Genomic DNA, 24,215 nt, shown 5'->3' with positions numbered 1-24,215 from the left:
GGTGTGAGCCACTGCACTCAGCCCACTTTGACTTTTATGGGGTTTGGTTTTGTTTTGTTTTTTGAGACGGTGGAATCTGGCTCTATTACCCAGGCTGGAGGGCAGTGGTGCAATCTCAGCCCACTACAACCTCTGCCTCCCGGGTTCAAGCGATTCTCCTGCCTCAGCCTCCCGAGTAGCTGGGATTACAGGCGCCCACAATCACACGTGGCTAATTTTTAGTAGAGACGGAGTTTCTCCATGTTGGCCAGGCTTGCTCGAACTCCTGACTTTAAGCGATCCACCTGTCCTGGCCTCCCAAAATGCTAGGATTACTGGCATGAGCCATTGCGCCTGGCCAACTTTTATGGGTTCTGAGTCTGCCATCCTCTCTGTGCCCTCTGGCAGCACCAGGGTCCCCATTCTCCCCAAAAGCCCAGACTCTGGCTAGAAAGGGTGGAAGGGGCAAACTAAATGGTCCATCAACAGCGGGGAAGTGGTGGATAACAGTGGAGGCTAGGTCAGGGCAGGAAAGGTTCAGGGGTATCACAGAACCCACAACGGGGAGGGGGACAGTGCAGGCCGCGTGGTGCAGGGAGCAGATGTGGCAGGGGAGAGTCCCACACCTCTCTCCTCTCTCCTGTGGACATCTTCACCCTACCCAGTGCCTTCCACCTGCTGCCACCCCAGAGCTGATCCTCCTAGGCTGGGGCCTCTAGGGAAGGCAGGACCTCCACGTGTTTTTTTTTTTCCACGGGGTGAACTTTCATCCTTCTGGAGAGGGCAGGTGATGGGTGACAATGACTTCTAGCAGGGGTGAGGATATGAGGAAGATGCCACCTGGTGTCCCCCTCCCAAAGGGACACGCTGATCCACATGGCATGGCTTAGATGTGGCTTTATAATCTCCTGAGCACCTGTCAGTGCTAAATATTTAACAGCTGGCTCTCAGAGGGGAAAGCCCACCTGGTTAGTGTCTGCCAATTCCCGAGGTGTAAATATTTCCACTGTGGCTGATTCCAAGCCACTGACGTGAAACTGACCCGTGGAAGATTCCTGAATTTTTTTTTTTGAGATGGAGTCTCGCTCTATTACCCAGGCTGGAGGGCAGTGAGTGGCGCAGTCTCGGCTCACTGCAACCTCTGCCTCCCAGGTTCAAACGATTCTCCTGCCTCAGCCTCCCGAGTAGCTGAGATTAAAGGCACCTGCCACCATGCCTGGCTAATTTTTGTATTTTTAGTAGAGACGGGGTTTCACCATGTTGGTCAGGCTGGAGATTCCTGAATACTTGAGAGTCTACTCCTGGCGAGCCAGTTTGACCCACAGCCATCAGCACACCCTAGCCACAGGGAGTAGGAGAGGGTGACTTGGGTGTGCCAGGGCAGCGGTGCGGCCTCCAGTCACTGCTGTTCCCCCAGCACCCAGTGCAGGACTCTGAAATGAGTATTTATTTCACACAGGAACAAATGTCACCCAGAACTTAAAATATCACTTGTCCTGGGGACGGCCTGGGCCATTGGGGGAATTCAGGTTTGTCCCCCGAAACATGGGTGACCTGCCCCCAGGGGCATCAGGCGTCCCCCATCGTCGGGGTAGATGGGCCCGCTCACCTGTAGTACGGATCCACAATGGAAATGTAGAAGACATAGAAGCCGTTGTTGTGGCTGAAAATGATCTGGTTTGCTGTCCGGCCACCCAAGATCTGATACTGGACATCTGGCCACCTCAAAGGGGCATCGTTGTTGGGGTCGTGGCAGCTCACGTAGTTCTGTGGGGGACAGAGGCGTGCCCACTGGCCCTGCGGGCTGGGGAGGGGGCCCTGAGCCTCCCTCCTCCCTGCCGAGGCCCTGCGCCCACCCCAGTCCTCATTAGGCATGCATGGGTGGGACTCTGGGGCCAAGTGCCCATGGTGGGGGCAGGTTCATGCTCCCTGCAGCAGAGACTGGACGGAGGCTGCTCAGCCTCCATCTCACCTGCCTCTGTTGGAGGCCAAAAGATTGAGGGTCATGATCATCTCAGTATACCACTGGAAGCTATATGAGTAAATAGCACACTGTTCTCATAAAAGCAGAATGTTGGCAAACTGACAAACTGCGTCTGCCGCCTGGAAGGGATGCTGAGGGCAGTCACGATCCAGGCACAAGTGTTTCTTGTGATTAGGTACATCTGAAGCCTGGTAGTAATAATATGAACCTGTGATCAGCTAAGCAGCTGACCAATCGTTACCTCCTCCTCCCTGCTCTTTGTTTTGTTTGTTTTGTTTTGTTTTGAGATGGAGTCTCCCTCTGTCGCCCAGGCTGGAGTACAGTGGCGCGATCTCGGCTCACTGCAAGCTCCCCCTCCCGGGTTCACGCCATTCTCCTGCCTCAGCCTCCCGAGTAGCTGGGACTACAGGCGCCCGCCACCACGCCCGGCTAATTTTTTTTTGTATTTTTAGTGGAGACGGGGTTTCACCGTGTTAGCCAGGATGATCTCGATCTCCTGACCTTGTGATCCGCCCGCCTCGGCCTCCCCAAGTGCTGGGATTACAGGTGTGAGCCACCGTACCCGGCTCCTCTTTGCTCTTTCTACCCAATAAATAGGAAGGGCTATGGAAGCTTGGGGGGCTGACTGCCTTTGCTCACTAGAAGCAGGGAGCTCTCTTCTTCCCCATGCCTCTTCCTTAAAACAGCTTCTTTTGTCTTAAATTTTCATTTCTATGTTCGTTCTCCCTTATTCATTCCCCCTTCATTCAGTCTTGTAATGACGGTCTCAAGTAGTAACAGTAGTAACTTTTGTAGTGAGCATCTCAAGTAGTAACCGTGGCAGTCTGCCCCATGCCTCCTTTCGGGCCGTCCTGGGCTGTGGAGGCTGCAGGCTTAATAACTCAGCCTGGGTGAGAGTCAGGTGCTGCCAATGACTTTTTTATTTTGGGACATTGTCTTCCGCTGTCCCCCAGACAGTGGAGTGCAGTGGCATGATCTGGGCTCACTGCAACCTCTACCTCCCAGGTTCAAGCAATTCTCCTGCCTCAGCCTTCCAAGTAGCTGGGACTACAGGCGGGTGGCACCACGGCCTGCTAATTTTTTTTTTTTTTTTTTTGAGAAGGAGTCTCGCTCTGTTGCCCAGGCTGGAGTGCAGTGGTGTGATCTCGGCTCACTGCAAGCTCCGCCTCTCGGGTTCACACCACTCTCCTGCCTCAGCCTCCCAAGTAGCTGGGACTACAAGCGCCCACCACCACGCCCGGCTAATTTTTTTGTATTTTCAGTAGAGACAGGATTTCACTGTGTTAGCCAGGATGGTCTCGATCTCCTGACCTCGTGATCCGCCCAAAGTGCTGGGATTACAGGTGTGAGCCACCACACCCAGCTAATTTTTGTATTTTTCATAGAGACGGGTTTTCACCATGTTGGCCAGGCTGAGCTCTAACTCCTGACCTCAAGTGATCCACCCGCCTCAGCCTTCCAAAATGCTGGGATTACGGGCGTGAGCCACAGTGCCTGGCCACTCTTTATTTGTTTGTTTGTTTATTTACTTATTTGTTGAGAAACAGCCTCGCTCTGTTACCCAGGTTGGAGTGCAATGGTGCAGTTTTGGCTCACTGCAACCTTCACCTCCCGGGTTCAAGCGATTCTCCCACCTCAAGCTCCGCAGTAGCTGGGATTACAGGTGTGCACCACTATGCCCAGGTAATTTTTGTATTTTTAGTAGAGACAGGGTTTTGCCATGTTAAGCTGGTCTTGAACTCCTGTGCTCAAGTGATCTGCCCACCTCGGCCTCCCAAAGTGCTGGGATTATAGGTGTGAGCTACTGCACCTGGCCAGAAAAACTTCGTGTTCTATAAAAGCACCCACTCACCACAGCTGATGGAAAAAAAAAAAAAAATAGTGATGGGGCCATCTCTTAAATGCACTCATGCAATTTGCAATGAGACAGCCCATACGAAGAATGCATATAGAAATACCAACAGAGGCCGGGCACGGTGGCTCAAGCCTGTAATCCCAGCACTTTGGGAGGCCGAGACGGGCGGATCGCAAGGTCAGGAGATCGAGACCATCCTGGCTAACATGGTGAAACCCCATCTCTACTAAAAAATACAAAAAAATAGCCGGGCGAGGTGGCGGGCGCCTGTAGTCCCAGCTACTCGGGAGGCTGAGGCAGGAGAATGGCGTAAACCCGGGAGGCGGAGCTTGCAGTGAGCTGAGATCCGGCCACTGCACTCCAGCCTGGGCGACAGAGCGAGACTCCGTCTCAAAAAAAAAAAAAAAAAAAGAAATACCAACAGAGCCAGCCGGGCGCGGTGGCTCATGCTTATAATCCCAGCACTTTGGGAGGCAGAGGAGGGCAGATCACGAGGTCAGGAGTTCGAGACCAGCCTGGCCAACGTGGCAAAACCCCATCTCTACTAAAAATACAAAAACTAGCCAGGCGTGGTGGCAGGTGCTTGCAAGTCCAGCTACACAGGAGGCTGAGGCAGGAGAATTGCTTGGACCCGGGAGGTGGAGGTTGCAGCGAGCTGAGATTGCGCCACTGCACTACAGTCTGGGGGACACAGTGAGGCTCCTTCTCAAAAAAAAAAAAAAAAAAAAAAGGCAAATGCAAAAAAAGAGCTATGACACCATCTGCTGGTGGCTTTGCTGCATGTGCTGCATTCCTGATACAAAACACGTGTCGCAGGAAGACACAGGTGGACTGATGCAGTCTCTTCCTTGTGGGGACAGGACATCACACTCCCATTTGTCAGTCATGCATGAACCAACTCGCATTATAGAAATACACACTGAGAGGGGCCGGGCGCGGTGGCTCACACCTGTAATCCCAGCACTTTGGGAGGCCAAGGTGGGCAGATCACGAAGTCAGGACAGGAGATTGAGGCCATCCTGGCTAACATGGTGAAACCCCATCTCTACTAAAAATACAAAAAAATTAGGCAAGCGTGGTGGCGGGCGCCTGTAGTCCCAGCTACTCAGGAGGCTAAGGCAGGAGAATGGCATGAACCCGGGAGGTGGAGCTTGCAGTGAGCCAAGATTGCGCCACTGCACTACAGCCTGGACAACAGCGCGAGACTCCGTCTCAAAAAAAAAAAAAGACACACTGAGGCCGAGTGTGGTGGCTCAGGCCTATAATCCAGCGCACTGGGGAGCTGAGGTGGGAGGATCGCTTGAGCCCAGGAGTTCAAAGCCAGCCTGTGTAACATACTGAAACCCTGTCTCTACAAAAAAAAAAAGATACAAAAATTAGCCAGGCATGGTGGCGCACACCTGTAGTCCCAGCTAATTGGGAGACTGAGGTGGGAGGATCACTTGAGCCTTGAGTCTTCAGTGAGCTGAGATTGTGCCACTGCACTCCAGCCTGGGTGACAGAGCGAGACCCTGCCTAAAAGAAATAAAAATAAGGCCGGGCACGGTGGCTCAAGCCTGTAATCCCAGCACTTTGGGAGGCCGAGACGGGCGGATCACGAGGTCAGGAGATCGAGATCATCCTGGCGAACACGGTGAAACCCCGTCTCTACTAAAAAATACAAAAAAACTAGCTGGGCAAGGTGGCGGGCGCCTGTAGTCCCAGCTACTCGGGAGGCTGAGGCAGGAGAATGGCATAAACCCAGGAGGCAGAGCTTGCAGTGAGCTGAGATCCAGCCACTGCACTCCAGCCTGGGCAACAGAGTCAGACTCCATCTCAAAAAAAAAAAAAAAAAAAAGAAATAAAAATAAGGCTGGGCGCGGTGGCTCAAGCCTGTAATCCCAGCACTTTGGGAGGCTGAGGCAGGCGGATCATGAGGTCAGGAGATCAAGACCATCCTGGCTAACACGGTGAAACCCCATCTCTACTAAAAAATACAAAAAACTAGGCCGGGCGTGGTGGCTCAAGCCTGTAATCCCAGCACTTTGGGAGGCCGAGACGGGCGGATCACGAGGTCAGGAGATCGAGACCATCCTGGCTAACACGGTGAAACCCCGTCTCTACTAAAAAATACAAAAAACTAGCCGGGCGAGGTGGCGGGCGCCTGTAGTCCCAGCTACTCGGGAGGTTGAGGCAGGAGAATGGCGTAAACCTGGGAGGTGGGGCTTGCGGTGAGCTGAGATCCGGCCACTGTACTCCAGCCTGGGCGACACAGCGAGACTCCGTCTCAAAAAAAAAAAAAAATACAAAAAACTAGACAGGTGAGGTGGCGGGCGCCTGTAGTCCCAGCTACTCGGGAGGCTGAGGCAGGAGAATAGTGTAAACCCAGGAGGCAGAGCTTGCAGTGAGCTGGGATCCGGCCACTGCACTCCAGCCTGGGCGACAGAGCGAGACTCCATCTCGAAAAAAAAAAAAAAAAGAAAGAAAAATAAAACAGATGTACACTGAGTAGGACAGCCTGGGAATTCCATCCATCCCGCAGTAGCAACCATTGGGATGGTCCCAGGCATTTCTCATCATCAGCAAAGTCCCCGAACACCTTGGTGCCTGCATTTCCCGTCTTTTGGGCAGTTCCTTAAATCCTCAAAGGCCTTGTACACCCCTAAAAGGAACTGGAGTTCCCGCTAGATCCCCTAAGGGACCTTCGAGTCTTTTGCAGTCATGATCTCTGCTCACTGCACTCTCTGCCTCCCGGGCTCAAGCGATTCTCCTGCCTCAGTCTCCTGAGTAGCTGAGAGTACAGGTGTGCGCCACTATGCCTGGCTGACTTTTGCATTTTTAGTAGAGACGGGGTTTGGCCATGATGGCCACGCTGGTCTCAAACTCCTGACCTCGTGATCCACCCGCCTCGGCCTCCCAGAGTGCTGGAACTACAGGCGTAAGTCACCGCGCCCGGCCGAGTCTTTCATTCCATAGTCAGTTCCATGGCTGCACGGTGTCCTCACACACTCTCCCACCCCTTGGTGGCCTGCTGATTCTTCTGGAAACAATCCTAGGGTCCTGTTACCTCTCTGTTCCAGAAGAAAGGCCCCCCAGATTCCTTTATCATGGTGGTCCAGTTCTGCGGCTGGGAGGTGCACATTGCCGACTTGGCCGTCAGGGAATAGGAGTACGAAAACTGCCCGTTCACCTCCAGTAACACATACTCGGCATCGACGACCTCCTGGAAACGGTCTTTTTTCCACCTAGGACACAGGCACGGGGCAGGGCTGTGCGGGGAGCAAGGACAACCCAGAAAGACCTGGGCCACAGCCACCTGGACGGCTGCAAAACCGCTTGGGGGGTGGGAGGTGACAGAGAGCAAAGCGAAGGATGCCTGCCGCGCCCAGGTGAGGATGTCATGTGTAGGCTGCAGGGAGGCCAGGAGACAGAGCTGGGTGGATGGGGAGATGGGTAGCAGCCAGCACTGAGTATTGATAACAGGGAGGAAAGAAAAGTCTGCTTGGGGGCCAGACGCGGCGGCTCACGCCTGTAATCCCAGCACTTTGGGAGGCCAAGGCAGGCGGATCCCCTGAGCTCAAGAGTTCAAGACCAGCCTGGGCAACATGGCAAAACCCCGTCTCTACTGAAAATACAAAAATTAGCCTGGCACAGTGGTGCGCGCCTATAATCCCAGATACTCGGGAGGCTGACGCAGGAGAATCGCTTGAGCCAAGGAGGTGGAGGTTGCAGTGAGCCGAGATCGCGCCACTGCACTCCAGCCTGGGCGGCAGAGCAAGACTCTGTCTCAAAAAATACATACATTCACACAATCTTCAATCTAGTTCTTGGGCACGCTGACCACATGTCGAGTACTCGGTAGCCACATATAGTTCATGGCTGCCGGATTGGAAGGAAAAAATTGTGGAGCATTTCCATGGCAAAATGTTCTACTGGGCAGTACTGGTGTGAGGTTACAGCAGCGTCAAGTTGGCTGTAGTTATCACCCCCAGGTAGGGGCAGAGCCACCCACATGACCAGGTAAATGCAGACATTATACCCAGCAGGAGTGGGCAGGGAGAATAAGATGAAGGAAGACAGGGCCGGGCGCGGTGGCTCATGCCTGTAATCCCAGCACTCTGGGAGGCCAAGGTGGGTAGATCACCCAAGGTCAGGAGTTTGAGACCAGCCTGACCAACACAGTGAAACCCCATCTCTACCAAAAATACAAAAATTAGCTGGGTGTGGTGGCAGGCACCTGTTATCCCAGCTACCCAGGGGCTGAGGCATGAGAATCACTTGAACCTGGGAGACGGAGGCTGCAGTGAGTCAAAATCACGCCACTACACTACAGCCTGGGCGACAGAGTGAGACTCCCCCTCAAAAAAAAAAAAAAAAGGCCGGGCGCGGTGGCTCACACCTGTAATCCCAGCACTTTGGGAGGCCGAGGAGGGTGGATCACGAGGTCAGGAGATTGCGACCATCCTGGCTAACACGGTGAAACCTCGTCTCTACTAAAAATACAAAAACTTAACTGGGCGTGGTGTCGGGCACCTGTAGTCCCAGCTACTCGGGAGGCTGAGGCAGGAGAATGGCGTGAACCCGAGAGGCGGAGCTTGCAGTGAGCCGAGATTGTGCCATTGCACTCTAGCGTGGGCCACAGAGCAAGACTCCGTCTCAAAAAAAAAAAAAAAAAAAAAAAAAGATGAAGACAGCAGGACCCACGGATGGGGCAATGGGAGTGTTATGGACTGAGCTGTGCTCCTCCCAAATTCCTATATGGGAGCCACAACCCCCACCCATGTGATTATATTTGGAGATGGGGGCCTTTGGAACGGTAATGAAGGTTATGTGAGGTGATAAGGTAGAGGATGATCTGATAGCACTGGGTCCTCAGAAGAAGAGGAACAGGTTGGGTGTGGTGGCTCTTACCTGTAATCTCAGTGCTTTGGGAGGCCAAGGCAGGAGGATCTCCAGAGCCCAGGAGTTTTAGACCAGCCTGGGCAACACAGGGAGACCCCCCCTCTCTAAAAAACATTAAAAAATTAACCGGGCATGGCGGTGTGTGCCTGCAGTCCCTGCTACTTGGGAGGCTGAGGCAGGAGGACCGCTTGAGCCTGGGAGGTTGAGGCTGCAGTGAACTGCGTTCATGCCACTGCACTCCAGCCTGGGCAACAGAGCAGGACCTCAACACAAAAAAAAAAGAAAAAAGGAAAGAGAGAGAGAGAGAAAGAAAGAGAGGAGAGAGAGAGAAAAGGAAGGAAAGAAGAGAGGAAAGAGGGAAGGAAGGAAAGGAGGGAGGGAAAAAAGAGGGAAGGAAGGAAGGAAGGAAGGGAGGGAGAAAAGAGGGAAGGAAGGAAGAAAAGAAAAGGAGAAAAAGAAAAGCTATATGAGGTCATAGGGTGTAGGGTGGACCCTGATCTGATACGACTGGTGTCCTTATAAGAACAGGAAGATGGCCGGGCGCAGTGGCTCACGCCTGTAATCCCAGCACTTTGGGAAGCCAAGGCAGGTGGATCACAAGGTCAGGGATTCGAGACCAGCCTGACCAACATGGTGAAACCCTGTCTCTACTAAAAACACAAAAATTAGCCAGTCGTGGTGGCATGCGCCTGTCATCCCAGCTACTTGGGAGGCTGAGGCAGGATAATCACTTAAACCCAGGAGGCGGAGGTTGCAGTAAGCCGAGATCATGCCATTGCACTCTAGCCTGGGTGACAGAGCAGAAAAAAAAAAAAAAGAACAGGAAGACAGCAGGAGTGCATAGGCATAAAGAAAAGACCATCGGCCGGGCGCAGTGGCTCACGCCTGTAATCCCAACACTTTGGGAGGCCAAGGCGGGCAGATCATCTGAGGTCAGGAGTTCAAGACCAGCCTGATCAACATGGTGATGGTGAAACTCCATCTCTGCTAATTAGCTGGGTGTGGTGGTGGGCACCTGTGGTCCCAGCTACCCGGGAGGCTGAGGTGGGAGGATCGCTTGAGCCCAGGGGACAGAGGCTGCAGTGAGCTGAGATCATGCCACTGCACTCCAGCCTAGGCAACAGAGCAAGACCCTGTCTCAAAAAAAGAAAAGGTGTTCCAAGGAGAGGGCCCTGGGGGCCAGTGGGGTTGGGGCAGGAGAACGGTGGGAAACAGTGACCACCATCAATCATTTTGAGGGATAGAGGGGAGCCTGGAGGGCCAGGCTGGTACCTGAGGGCCAGGCTGATACCCCAGGGCCAGGGAGCATGAGGCCCTGCCACCGTCACCACCCTGCAGCACCCCCCTGGGGTCTTACAGCTCTACCACGGGCTTCCATGGGGTATCATAGTAGACGAGGAGAGGACAGCCCAGCTGCTGGTAGGAGTAAAACACGTGCAGGTCCTTGGAGGACTGCCGCCCCTGGAAGCCGGGGTCGTAGAATTCCCTTCAAGACACCAAGAAGCAGAGATGGGGAATCTGTGAGTTCTTGCCCAGTCTGCGAACCCTTCACAGCCGCAGTTTCTTGTATGCAAATGGGGATCGTCCATGAGAGTGGGTGGAGGGGGCATCTGAGGTGGGCGAATGAGAGCCATGGACCAGAAGATGCTGAAACTTCCCATTCTAGTTAATTTTTTGGCTGGAGCACAGTAACGCAATCATGACTCACTGCAGCCTCCACCTTCTGGGCCCAAGCAGTCCTCCCACCTCAGCCTCCCGAATGGCTGGGATTACAGGCACACGCCACCGCACATGGTTAATATTTTAAATTTTTGTATAGATGAGGTCTTGCTGTGTTGCCCAGGCCGGTCTCAAACCCCTGGCCTCAAGTGATTCTCTCACCTCAGCCTCCCAAAGTGCTGGGATTACAAGTGTAAGCCACCAAGCCCAGCAAAATTTCTGCTTCTTAAATTAGATCAGTGCAAAAGTAATCGAGGTTTTTTTCTTTTTTTTTTTTTTTTCTTTTTTTTTTTTGAGATGGAGTTTCATTCTTGTTGCTCAGGCTGGAGCACAGTGGCATGATCTCAGCTCACTGCAACCTCTGCCTCCCGGGTTTAAGCGATTCTCCTGTCTCAGCCTCCTGAGAAGCTGGGATTACAGGTGCCTGCCTCCATGCCCGGCTAATTTTTTGTATTTTTAGTAGAGACGGAGTTTCATCATGTTGGCCAGGCTGGTCTTGAACTCCTGACTTCAGGTGATCCACCTGCCTCAGTCTCCCAAAGTGCAGGGATTACAGGTGTGAGCCACTGCACCTAGCCAGTGTTTGCCATTACTTTCAACAGCAAAAAACGTAATTACTTTTTTTTTTTTTTTGTGAGACGGAGTCTCACTCTGTTGCCCAGGCTGGAGGACAGTGGCGTGATCTCGGCTCACTGAAACCTCCGCCTCCCGAGTTGAAGCAATTCTCCCACCTCAGCCTCCCGAGTAGCTGCGACTACAGGCATGTGCCACTACACCTGCCTAATTTTTGTATTTTTAGTAGAGATGGGGTTTCACCACGTTGGCCAGACTGCTCTCAAACTCCTGACCTCAAGTGATCTGCCCCTCTCAGCCTCCCAAAGTGCTAGGATTACAGGCATGAGCCACCGCGCCCGGCCAAAACTGTAATTACCTTTGCACCAACTAACAAATCACCCAGTTTAAAGTATTTTGCAATGCAGCCCACATAGACTAAGATGACACGCCCCTCTGTGTCCTCTGCAGGTTCCAAAGTCACTGCCCCTTAGCAGCCCAGAAGCACCAGTTTAGGCCTCAGCTCTAAATGGGTAACTGACTTTTGACTTGCATTTGAGGGGTCAGGTGTTACAAATCACACAGAAGTGTGCACTCGCGTGGTAAGGAGCTCCCCCATGCTGGGTGCAATGAGGGGCCTTGATATGATCGAATATTTGTCACTTCCAAAAGCTCCTGCTCAAACTGGATCCCCAATGTTGGAGGGGGCGCCTAGTCAGAGGTGTTTAGACCACAAGGGCAGGGCTATGAATGGCTTAGAGCCATCTTCATGGTACTGAGTGGATTTTCCATCTCAGCTTCCATGATAACTGGTTGTTTAAGAACCTGGCACCTTCTCCCACCATCCCCCCACTCTTTTTTTTTTTTTTTTTTTTCTCTAGGTTGCCCAGGCTGGTCTCAAACTCCTGGCCTCAAGCAATTCTCCTGCCTCAGCCTCCCAAAATGCTGGGATTACAGGTGTGAGCCACTGCACCTAGCCTCCTCCCCACTGCCCCCCTCCTTTTTTTTTTTTTTTTTTTTTTTTTTATGAGACAGAGTCTCCCTCTGTCGCCCAGGCTGGAGTGCAGTGGTGCGATCTCTGCTCACTGCAACCTCTGCCTCCCGGTTTCAAGCAACTCTCCTGCCTCAGCCTCCCGAGTAGCTGGCATTACAGGCGCCCACCACCATGCCTGGCTAATTTTTGTATTTTTAGTAGAGATGAGGTTTTGCCATGTTGGCCAGGCTGGTCTCGAACTCCTGAGCTCAAGGGATCTGCCCGTCTCGGCCTCCCAGAGTGCTGGAATTACAGGTGTGAGCCACCGCACCTGGCCATAACTCTTTTCTTTATAAATCACCCAGCCTGGGGTAGTCTTTCAAAGCAGCACAAATTGACTAAGGCCCAGACTCGCGTATCGGCGTGGCAGCACACACTCACTGAGCAGGACAGCATGTGGGACCAGCCAGCTGAGGCAAGAGGATGGGTTGAGCCCAGGAGGTCGAGGCTGCAGTGAGCTATCATCACCCCGCTGGCACTCCAGCCTGGGCCACAGGGCCAGACCCTATCTCTTAAAATAAATGAATGAATGAATGAATGAATGAATGAATGAATGAATAAATAAAATTCCTAATTTGCTCTTGGCTTTTGCAGGCCTGATTGTTGCCTTGGGTTTTCAGGTGTTGCGGCGGCGGGGGACACTGGCTTACTTTTCGATGATGAAGCTATAATTGTCTTGCAGGGCCAAGGCATCCAGGACGCCCTTGGAACAGGCAGAAACTGTGCTGCAAGCAAAAGACGACATTGAGCAAGTGTGTGACCTCACAAGGAACCAGATCATTATGGATGGGACAGAAAGGGAGAGGCTGGGCGTGGTGGCTCAGGCCCAGCACTTTGGGATGCTGAGGCAGGCGGATCACCTGAGGTTAGGAGTTTTGAGACCAGCCTGGCCAATATGGAGAAACCCTGTCTCTATTAAAAAAATACAAAAAGTTAGCCAGGCATGGCATCATGTGCCTCTCATCGCAGCTTCTTGGAAGGCTGAGGCAGGAGAATCACTTGAACCTGGGCGGTGGAGGTTGCAGTGAGCTGAGATCGCGCCACTGAACTTCCAGCCTGGGTGACAGAGCAAGACTCTGTCTCAAAAATAAATTGATAAAAATAAAAACAAAATAATAAAATAAATTAAAAAGGGAGGGCACACCTTTCTGTCCAATGCATGAGCAGTTGCCAAATGAGCAGATATGGAAAACAAACAAACAAAAAACGAGAGACCCCCAACTCTGGGAGGGGCATGGCAGGAAATGGCTCTGCACTTTGCCATTAGAGGTGTAGCTGGTCTGGCTTTTTTTTTTTTTTTTTTGAGACGGAGTCTCGCTGTGTCTCCCAGGCTCGCTGCAAGCTCCGCCTCCCGGGTTCACGCCATTCTCCCGCCTCAGCCTCCCAAGTAGCTGAGACTACAGGCGCCCGCCACCACGCCCGGCTAGTTTTTTGTATTTTTAGTAGAGATGGGGTTTCACCATGTTAGCCAGGATAGTGGTCTGGCTTTTTAAAAAATTTATTTTAAAAATTGTGTTAGGCCAGGCGCGGTGGCTCATGCCTGTAATCCCAGCACTTTGGGAGGCTGAGGCGGGCAAATCCCTTGAGGTCAGGACTTTGAGACCAGCCTGGCCAACATGGTGAAACCCCGTTTCTACTAAAAATACAAAAATTAGCCAGGTATGATAACGGCTGCCTGTAATCCCAGCTACTAGGGAGGCTGAGCAGGAGAATCGCTTGAACCTGGGAGGCAGAGGTTGCAGTGAGCTGAGATCGTGCCACTGTACTCCAGCCTGGGCGACAGGGCGAGACTTGGTCTCAAAAAAAAAAAAACAAAAAAAGTGGATATCACCAACAGGTGAAAGAGGGGAGTCCAATGTGCTGGAAACAAAGTTAACCTATTAGGGTGAATCATTTAACTTTTTATTATGGAAATAGTAAATACATACAAAACTAAACAGAATAATCGAAAGTCATCCACCTCAGCAATTGTTACCATGTGGTAATGGTGCCCCAACAACTCCCCTCCTCCCCTCTCCCCACTCCACTCCAATAGCAACATACTTACTTCTTTTGTTTGTTTGTTTGTTTGTTTGTTTGTTTTTCGAGACAAGAGTCTTACTGTGTTACCCAGGCTGGAGTGCAGAGCGCAGTGGCTCAATCTCAGCTCACTGCAGCCTCCACCTCCCAGGTTCAAGTGATCCTCCAGCCTCAGCCTCCCAAGTAGGTGAGATTGCAGGCCTGCCACCACGCATAATTTTTTTTTTTTTCAGTAGAGACGGGGTTTCGCCATGTTGGCCAGGCTGGTCTTGAACTCCTGACCTCAAGTGATCTGCCCACCTTGGCCTCCCAAAGTGCTGGGATCACAGCCGTGAGACACGGCACCTGGCCTCAGCATACTTACTTCTGGATGACGATCTTTTTATCCAGATCACAGCCAACTGAAATCAGTGTCGACTGCAGAGGAGACAGAAATGTGGACCCAGGTCAGTGAGGGTCACCCAGACGCAGTGAATCCTATACAGGGACACACTCCCATGGAAACGGTTTGGAAACCATGTGGCCTGGATTCCAATAGCGTGTCCTTGGATGCCTGGGATGCACTGTAACTGCAGCTGGCCCCGCAGAGCTTAAGCTCTGAGAGCCTGGGGTAGGGCTAACTAAACTCCCGGTGTCACCTGACGAGCTGTTAGTGGCTTCACAGAGAACAGAATTAACTTTTTCTTTTTCTTCTTTTATTTTTATTTTTTTTGAGACAGAGTCTCACTCTGTCGCCCAGGCTGGAGTACAGTGGTGCGATCTCAGCTCACTGCAAGCTCCGCCTCCTGGGTTCGTGCCATTCTCTTGCCTCAGCCTCCCAAGCATCTGGGACTACAGGTGCCCACCACCACACCCGGCTATTTTTTAAATTTTTTTTTAGTAGAGACGGGGTTTCACCGTGTTAGCCAGAATGGTCTCGATCTCCTGACCTCATGATCTCCCCGTCTCGGCCTCCCAGTGTGCTGGTTTTACAGGTATGAGCCACTGAGCCTGGCCAACTTTTTCTTTTAATTAATTGTTTTTTTTTTTTGAGACGGAGTTTTTGCTCTGTCACCCAGGCTGGAGTGCAGTGGCCCAATCTCAGCTCACTGCAACATCCTCCCCCTGCATTCAAGGGATTCTCCTGCCTCAGCTTCCCAAGTAGCTGGGATTACAGGTGCCTGCCACCATGCCCGGCTAATTGTTGTATTTTTAGTAGAGACGGGGTTTCATCATGTTGGCCAGGCTGGTCTCCAACTCTTGACCTCAGGTGATCCACCTGCCTGGGCCTCCCAGAGTGCTAGGAATACAGATGTGAGCCACTGTGCCAGGCCCAGAACTAATTTATGAGCCCAGCACAATCCTTGGTACACAGAGAGCATGGGGAAAAAAAAAATGCATGCATGCATGTATGAATGAATGAATGAATGAATGAATGAATGAATGAATCAATGGCCTGGAATGAATAAACAAAAAGGAGAAAGAAGATAGAAAGAGCGATTGGGGGTTACTTTACAGCCTTAGGGACATGCTTCTCAAACTGCAGTGCTGCATGGCACCCTCAGAGTTATACAATGGAGTCTAAAAGCCACAGGACCAAAGGACTTCTGGTATTTGAAAGCTGTTTTGTATTAAGACAAACACGGGCCAGGCGCAGTGGCTCACGCCTGTAATCCCAGCACTTTGAGAGGCTGAGGCAGTAGGATTGCTTGAGGCCAGGAGTTAGAGACCAGTCTGGGCAACATAGTGACACCTTGTCTCTATGAAAAATAAAACTTAGCCGGGCATGGTGGTGCACGCCTGTAATCCCAGCTACTTGGGAGGCTGCGGCAGGAACATCGCTTGAGCCCAGAAGGTTGAGGCTGCAGTAAGCCTTGATTGTGCTACTGTGCTTCAGCCTGGGAGACAGAGTGAGACCCTGTATCTAAAAATAAAAAACAGCCAGGCGCTGTGGCTCACACCTGTAATCCCAGCACTTTGGGAGGCCAAGGTGGGCAAATTGCCTGAGGTCAGGAGTTCAAGACCAGCCTGGCCAATGTGGTGAAATCCCAGCTCTATTAAAAATACAAAAAATTAGCCAGGCGTGGTGGGGCTTTCCTGTAATCCCAGCTACTTGGGAGGCTGAAGCAGAATTGCTTGAACCCAGGAGGTGGAGGTTACAGTGAGCCGAGATCATGCCACTGCACTCCAGCCTGGGCAACAAGAGTGAAACTCTGTCTCAGAAATAAATAAATAAATAAAGCAAACCAAAAAGCAAGACAAACATGGATTTACCTTAGAACAGAATGCAAGATTCATTAAAAAAAAAAAAAAAAAAACAACTGGTCAGGTGTAGGAGTTCAGACCTGTAATCCCAGCACTTTGGGAGGCTGAGGCAGGAGGATCACAAGACCAAGAGTTCAAGACCAGGTTGGGCACAGTGGCTCATGCCTGTCATCCCAGCAATTTGAGAGGCCAAGGCGGGCAGATCACTTAAGATTAGGAGTTCGAGACCAGCCTGGCTAACATGGTGAAACCCAGTTTCTTCTAAAAATACAAAAATTAGCTGGGCGTGGTGGCTCGGAGGCCAAGACGGGCACATCACCTGAGGTCAAGAGTTCAAGACCAGCCTGGCTACTATGGTGAAACCCCATTTCTACTAAAAATATAACAAAAACCTCCCCGCTACTCGGCAGGGTGAAGTTAGGAGAATTGCTTGAATCTGGGAGATGGAGGTTATAGTGAGCCGAGATTGTGCCACTGTACTCTAGTCTGGGCGACAGAGCAAGACTCCATGTCAAAAAAAAAAAAAAAAAAAAAAAAGGGAGTTCAAGACCAGCCTGGCCAACGTGGGTGAAACTCCATCTCTACTAAAAATAAACAAATTCACCAGGCGCAGTGGCTCACGCCTGTAATCCCAGCACTTTGGGAGACTGAGGCGGGCAGATCACCTGAGATCAAAAGTTCGAGACCAGCCTGGCCAACAGGGTGACTGCCTGTATTCAACTGCCTCAATCACCCCCTTCCCCAGCCCCTGACACCCCCAATCCTACTTTCTGTCTCTATGAATCTGATGACTCTAGGGACCTCCTAACAGTGGAATCACACAGGATTTGTCCTTTCGTGCCTGGCTTCTCTCACCGTGTGGGATCTCCTCGAGGTTCATCTGTGTGGAAGCATGCAGCCATACATTTTTTTATGCCATGAATGTTTATTATTATTTTTAATTTTTTTTTATTTTTTGAGGCAGAGTCTCACTCTGTTGCACCCAGGTTGGAGTGCAGTGGCACTATCTCTGCTCACTGCAACCTCAGGGCCAGCTTCCATGCGTCTTTAACACGTATGACACCAAATATGGGACAGCAAAGATTTGGCACCTACCAGTGGCTTGATATCCACACATGAAATTTCCTTGTTTGCTATGTCCACAGTTAAGGTAGACATGGTGGCTCTCTTTAAGCTGCAAGGCAATGGAACCTGTGTTATTAAAGAACAGCACCCTTGTAAACAACACGGCTGCATTTCATTCATCCTTTCATCCATTCAATCACCCATGCATCCATCAATCCATCTCATCCATCTTTCCATCCATTCATTCCACCCACCCATTCGTCCATCCATCCATCCATACATCAATCCATCTCATCCATCCATTCATTCCACCCATACATCCATTCATCCATCCATCCATCCATCTCATCCATCCATTCATTCCACCCACCCATTCGTCCATCCATCAACCTATCCACCCTTCCATCTCTCTACCCATCCACTCATCCATCTACCCATTTATCCATCCATTCCATCCACCCACTCATCCATCCATCCACCCATCCATCTCTCTATCCATCCACCCACCCATCCATCTCTCTATCCATCCACTCATCCATCTACCCATTTATCCATCCATTCCATCCACCCACCCATCCATCCATCCATCCATCCATTCACTCATCCATCTATCCATTTATGCATCCATCCATCCACCCATCCATCCATCTCATCCATCCTTCCATCCATTCATTCCACCCACCCATCTATCCATCCATCCATCCACCCATCCATCTCTCTATCCAACCACTCATCTATCTACCCATTTATCTATCTATCCATTCCATCCACCCACCCATCCATTCATCCATTCACTCATCCATCTATCCATCCATCCATCCATCCATCCATTCATCCATCCATCCATCCATCCATCCACCCCTCCAGCCAACCATCCATCCATCTCTCTATCCATCTATCCACTCATCTATCTACCCATTTATCCATCTGATATGGTTTGGTTCTATGTCCCCACCCAAATCTCATCTTAAATTGTAATCCTCACATGTCAGGGGAGGGACCTGATGGGAGGTGATTGGATCATGGAGATAGTTTCCCCCTTGGTGTTCTTGTGATAGTCAGTGAATTCTCACAATATCTGATAGTTTAAAAGTGTATGGGACTGGCCTCGGTGGCTCATGCCTGTAATCTCAGAACTTTGGGAGGCCGAGGTAGGTGGATCACCTAAGGTAAGGAGTTCGAGACCAGCCTGGCCAACATGGCGAAACCCTGTCTCTATTACTAATACAAAAATTAGCCAGGCGGCCGGGCGCGGTGGCTCACACCTGTAATCCCAGCACTTTGGGAGGCCGAGGCGGGCGGATCACGAGGTCAGGAGATCGAGACCATCCTGGCTAACACGGTGAAACCCCGCCTCTACTAAAAATGCAAAAAATTAGCCGGGCGAGGCGGCGGGCGCCTGTAGTCCCAGCTACTCGGGAGGCTGAGGCAGAAGAATGGCGTGAACCCGGGAGGCGGAGCTTGCAGTGAGCCGAGATCGTGCCATTGCACTCCAGCCTGGGCGACTAAGCGAGACTCTGTCTCAAAAAAAAAAAAAAAAAAAAAAAAGGCCGGGCGCGGTGGCTCAAGCCTGTAATCCCAGCACTTTGGGAGGCCGAGACGGGCGGATCACGAGGTCAGGAGATCGAGACCATCCTGGCTAACACGGTGAAACCCCTTCTCTACTAAAAAATACAAAAAAACTAGCCGGGCGAGGTGGCGGGCGCCTGTAGTCCCAGCTACACAGGAGGCTGAGGCAGGAGAATGGCGTAAACCCGGGAGGCGGAGCTTGCAGTGAGCTGAGATCCGGCCACTGCGCTCCAGCCCCGGCGACAGAGCGAGACTCCGTCTCAAAAAAAAAAAAAAAAAGAAAATTAGCCAGGCATGGTGGCATGTGTCTGTAACCCCAGCTACTTGGGAGGCCAAGGCAAAAGAATGGCTTGAACTCAGGAAGTGAAGGTTGCAGTGACCGGTGATCACACTGCTGCACTCTAGCCTAGGCGACAGAGTGAAACTGTGTCTCAAAAAAAAAAAAAAAAGGTATGGGCCGGGTGCGGTGGTTCACGCCTGTAATCCCAGCACTTTGGGAGGCCGAGGCGGGCAGATCACGAGGTCAGGAGATCGAGACCATCCTCACTAACATGGTGAAACCCCGTCTCTACTAAAAATACAAAACAAAATTAGCCGGGCGTGGTGGTGCCTGTAGTCCCAGCTATTCGGGAGGCTGAGGCAGAAGAATGGCGTAAACCCGGGAGGCGGAGCTTGCAGTGAGCTGAGATTACACCACTGCACTCCGGCCTGGGCGACAGAGCGAGACTCCATCTCAAAAAAAAAAAAAAAAAAAAAAAAGAGTTCAAGACCAGTCTGGCTACTATTGTGAAACTCTATTTCTATTAAAAATACAAAAAAAAAAAAAAAAAAAAAAAGCCAGGCGTGGTGGCACACACCTGTAGTCCCAGCTACAATCTCGGCTCACTGCAAGCTCTGCCTCCTGGGTTCAAGCAGTTCTGCCAAAGCCTCCTGAATAGCTGGGATTACAGGCACACACCACCTTGCCCAGCTAATTTTTGTATTTTTAGTAAAGATGGGTTTCACCATGTTGGCCAGGCTGGTCTCGAACTCCTGACCTCGTGATCTGCCTACCGTGGCCTCCCAAGGTGTTGGGATTACCGGTGTGAGCCACCGCGCCCGGCCCCTGCTTTCTATTCTTTTGGATGGATGGCAGTGGGTTTGTTGGAGCAAATGGTAATTCCATGTTTCAGTGTTTTGAGGGACCGCCATTCGTAAAGTGTTTTTGTTGTTGTTTTGTTGTTGTTTTTGAGATGGAGTCTCACTGTGTTGCCCAGGCTGGAGTGCAGTGGTACCATCTCGGCTCACTGCAACCTCCGCCTCCTGGGTTCAAGCCATTCTCATGCCTCAGCCTCCTGAGTAGCTAGGATTACAGGTGCCCACCACTACACTTGGCTCTTTTTTTTTTTTTTTGAGACAGAGTTTCACTCTTGTCGCCTAGGCTAGAGTGCAACGGCATGATCTCGGCTCACTGCAACCTCCGCCTCCTGGGTTCAAGCAGTTCTCCTGCCTCAGCCTCCCGAGTAGCTGAAATTAGAGGTGCCTGCCACTACACCTAGCTATTTTTTTTTTGTATTTTCTAGTAGAGATGGGGTTTCACCATGTTGGCTAGGCTGGTTTCCAACTCCTGACCTCAGGGGATCCACCCACCTTGGCCTCCCAAAGTGCTGGGATTCCAGGCGTGAGCCACCACGCCCGGCTCTTGTGAAGTGTTTTAATCACCTTGTTTTATTGTTCTAAAGCTGGGGGTCTGATCTCAGCCCTGCTTCTGTTCGCTCCTGCTAAGGGAACCCCTGTAGGCAGCCCGGTCCCCACCTCTGCGGGGAGACAACATACCTGGAAGTGAAGTTGAAGTCGGTCCTGCCCCAGTGCTGCTGCTGTTTTAAGTAAATATCCTGTGGGGTCAAGAGAGAAAATCCCAAGCACATCTGTGGAACACCACGGGCATCCCCCAACTCAGGACATTGGGAGAGATGGGGTGTTGGAGGGGACGTGAGGAGACAAACCTGGAAGCCTCTTAGTCCCACTCTGTTCTTTTTTTTTTTTTTTTTTTGAGATGGAGTCTCTCTCTGTTGCCCAGGCTGGAGTGCAGTAGCACCATCTTGGCTCACTGCAAGCTCCGCCTCCCAGGTTCAAGGGATTCTCCTGCCTCATCCTCCCAAGTAGCTGGGACTACAGGTGAGCGTTGCCATGCCTGGCTAATTTTTGCCTTTTTTTTTTTCCTGTTTCTTGAGATGGAGTCTCGCTCTGTCGCCCAGGCTGGAGTGCAGTGGCGCGACCTCGGCTCACTGCAAGCTCCGCCTCCCAGGTTCACGCCATTCTCCTGCCTCAGCCTCCTGCATAGCTGGGACTACAGGCGCCCACCACCACGCCCGGCTATTTTTTTTTTTTTTTTTTTTGTATTTTTAGTAGACACAGGGTTTCACCACGTTGGCCAGGCTGGTCTCAAACTCCTGACCTCCAGTGATCCACCCGCTTTGGCCTCCCAAAGTGCTGGGATTCCAGGCATGAGCCACTGCGCCCAGCCAAGCCGTGCTCTGTTCTAATCCCAGCGCCTGTGAAAGCCTTCTGGAAGTTCACAGAAACAACGGCCCCAATATGATGGCGCCCATTCCCGTGCTCCCTGAGTTCTGGGGACCCGTAGTGAGGAGCGATCGTTTTCCTCACTCACCTAGATGTGACGTGAAGAACCTGATCAAAGGAGTTTGCCGTCACCGACTTGCACCTGGTCAGGCCCCTGCCCTGTGGAAACTGCCCCGACTCAAGCCTCATGCCTCAGTTTACCCAGCTAACTCAGATCTCCGGCCACCCTCCTCGGGCTGCGTTAGGCTCCTCCCTGTCATGCCATCCGGGTCTCTCCGGTGTGACACTTTAATGAGGCCAAACGCGTGGGTGACGGCTGCCTGATCATCTTCCCATCCCGGGGCACAGCCAGGGGCTATGTACCCTGGAAACTCCTCAGCTTTTTATGCTGATAAGGGAAGGAGGAAGAGGGGGGCCCCTCAAGGGACAGGCGACGGGGTTTGGTGGGGATGCGGCTCACCAGTTTGTACTTAGTGTTCCCGTCTGACGTGTAACCGCTCTCATAGAAGGTGGCCTGGAACCCCAGGGAGTGGGGGTTGCTCACCATCACCTGGGAGTGGGAGCAGAGAAGCTCAGGCTGTACGGAGCCAGCAAGCAAGATGGGGCGACAAACCCCCGCAGTGTCCCCAACACACCTTCAGATGAAAAACCAGGACCGGGCACAGTGGCTAATGCCTGTAATCCCAGCACTTTGGGAGACCAAGGTGGGAAGACCGCTTGAGCCCAGGAGTTCAAGACCAGCCTGGGCAACACAGCGAGATCCCGTCTCTACAAAAAAAAAAAAGTTGGCCAGGCACGGTGGCTCACGCCTGTACTTCCAGCACTTTGGGAGGCCGAGGCAGGTGGATCACCTGAGGTCGGGAGTTTGAGACCAGCCTGACCAACACGGAGAAACCCCATCTCTACTAAAAGTACAAAATTAGCCGGGCATAGTGGCACATGCCTGTAATCCCAGCTACTAGGGAGCCCGAGGCAAGAGAATCCCTTGAACCCAGGAGGCGGAGGTTGCGGTGAGCTGAGATCACGCCATTGTACTCCAGCCTGGGTAACAAGAGCGAAACTCTGTCTCAAAAAAAGAAGAAGAAGAAGAAGTTGAAAATGCATTTATTTATTTATTTATTATTTTATTATTTATTTATTTATTTATTTTTGAGATGGAGTCACTCTGTCACCCAGGCTGGAGTGCAGTCGTGCAAACTCAGCTCACTGAAACCTCTGCCTCGCAGGTTCCAGTGATTCTTCTACCTCAGCCTCCCAAGTAGTTGGGATCACAGGCATGCGCCAACACACCCAGCTAATTTTTGTATTTTTAGTAGAGACGGGGTTTCACCATGTTGGCCAGGCTGGTCTCGAACTCCTGACCTCAGATGATATACCTGTGTCAGCCTCCTAAAGTGCTGGGATTACAGGCATGAGCCACTGCACCCGGCCTATTTATTTATTTTTATTTTTTTTCGGAGGCAGAGTCTCACTCTGTCACCCAGGCTGCAGTGCAGTGGTCTGATCTCAGCTCACGGCAACCTCTGCCTCCTGGGTTTGAGCGATTCTCGTGGATTAGCCTCCCGAGTAGCTGGGATTACAAGCACGCTACCACACCCAGCTAATTTTTGTATTTTTAGTAGAGACGAGGTTTTACCATGTTGCACAGGCTGGTCTCAAACTCCTGAGCTTAGGCAATCTGCCCACCTCGGCCTCCCAAAGTGTTGGGATTACAGGTGTGAGCCACCATGCCCAGCTTGAAAATACATTTAATAGATCTAACCTACCAAGCATTGGAAGTTAACCCAGACTACTTTAAGTTGAGAACAAACCAAGCAATACCAAAAGGAGAACAAAACCCCCTCGCCCTTCCACCCCCTGGATCACGACGTTGACATTTCAGGGGTCCAGCCTTCCTGAATGTTTGTAGAAATAGATAACACATTTGGATGAATTTACCCACCTTTAACTGTACAATTCAATGGCATTGGGTAGAGTCACAATATTGTGCAACCATCACCACCATCTGTTTCCAAAACTTTCTCGTCACCCCAAACAGAAACTCTGTCCTCATGAAGCAATAATTTACCTCCTTTTAACTTTTTAAAATTTATATTTATTTATTTTTATTTATTTTTTTGAGACGGAGTCTCACTCTGTCGCCTAGGCTGGAGTGGAGAAGCGTGGTCTCAGCTCACTGCAACCTTCACCTCCCAGATTCAAGTGATTCTCCTGCCTTAGCCTCTTGAGTAGCTGGGACTACAGGTGCCCGCCGTCACACCCGGCTGTTGGCCAGGCCGGTCTTGAACTCCTGGCCTCAGGCAATCTGCCCGCCTTGGCCTTCCAAAGTGCTGGGATTACAGGTGTGAGCCACCACACCTGGACAAATTTTTTATTTTTTAAGAGATGAGGTCTTGCCCTCTTACCCAGGCTGGAGTGCAATGGCATGATTATAGCTCACTGCAGCCTCAGCCTCCTGGGCTCAAGTGATCCTCCTGCCTCAGCCTCCCAAGTAGGTGAGACTACAGGTGCATGCCACTACACCTGGCTAATTTTTATTTATTTATTTATTTTTATTTATTTATTTATTTATTTATTTATTTATTTATTTATTTATTTTGAGACAGAGTTTCACTCTTGTTGCTCAGGCTGGAGTGCAATGGCGTGACCTCAGCTCACCATAACCTCTGCCTCCAGGGTTCAAGTGATTCTCCTGCCTCAGCCTCCCGAGTAGCTGGGATTACAGGCATGCGCCACCACACCCAGCTCATAAT

General features: G+C 51.3%; 1 protein-coding gene across 1 annotated transcript in view; it reads right to left on the bottom strand.

Moving 5' to 3' along the window:
* The window catches only part of CATSPERD (catsper channel auxiliary subunit delta), a 59,674-nt gene that overhangs the window by 789 nt on the left and 34,670 nt on the right, over nucleotides 1-24,215 (bottom strand). The window contains exons 14-21 of the mRNA XM_015122579.3: nucleotides 21,923-22,012; nucleotides 20,716-20,774; nucleotides 17,362-17,440; nucleotides 14,387-14,439; nucleotides 12,654-12,728; nucleotides 10,057-10,185; nucleotides 6,865-7,042; nucleotides 1,589-1,746 (exon numbers count right to left, since the gene is read on the bottom strand). Coding sequence (XP_014978065.3) covers nucleotides 1,589-1,746; nucleotides 6,865-7,042; nucleotides 10,057-10,185; nucleotides 12,654-12,728; nucleotides 14,387-14,439; nucleotides 17,362-17,440; nucleotides 20,716-20,774; nucleotides 21,923-22,012 — 821 coding nt within the window. The remainder of the gene's footprint in view (nucleotides 1-1,588; nucleotides 1,747-6,864; nucleotides 7,043-10,056; nucleotides 10,186-12,653; nucleotides 12,729-14,386; nucleotides 14,440-17,361; nucleotides 17,441-20,715; nucleotides 20,775-21,922; nucleotides 22,013-24,215) is intronic.

This window comes from Macaca mulatta, chromosome 19, assembly GCF_049350105.2.
Source record: "Macaca mulatta isolate MMU2019108-1 chromosome 19, T2T-MMU8v2.0, whole genome shotgun sequence".
Classification (NCBI taxonomy): Eukaryota; Metazoa; Chordata; class Mammalia; order Primates; family Cercopithecidae; genus Macaca; species Macaca mulatta.
Note: the sequence above shows the minus strand (reverse complement) of the source record. Positions and strands in the feature narration are given on the sequence as shown.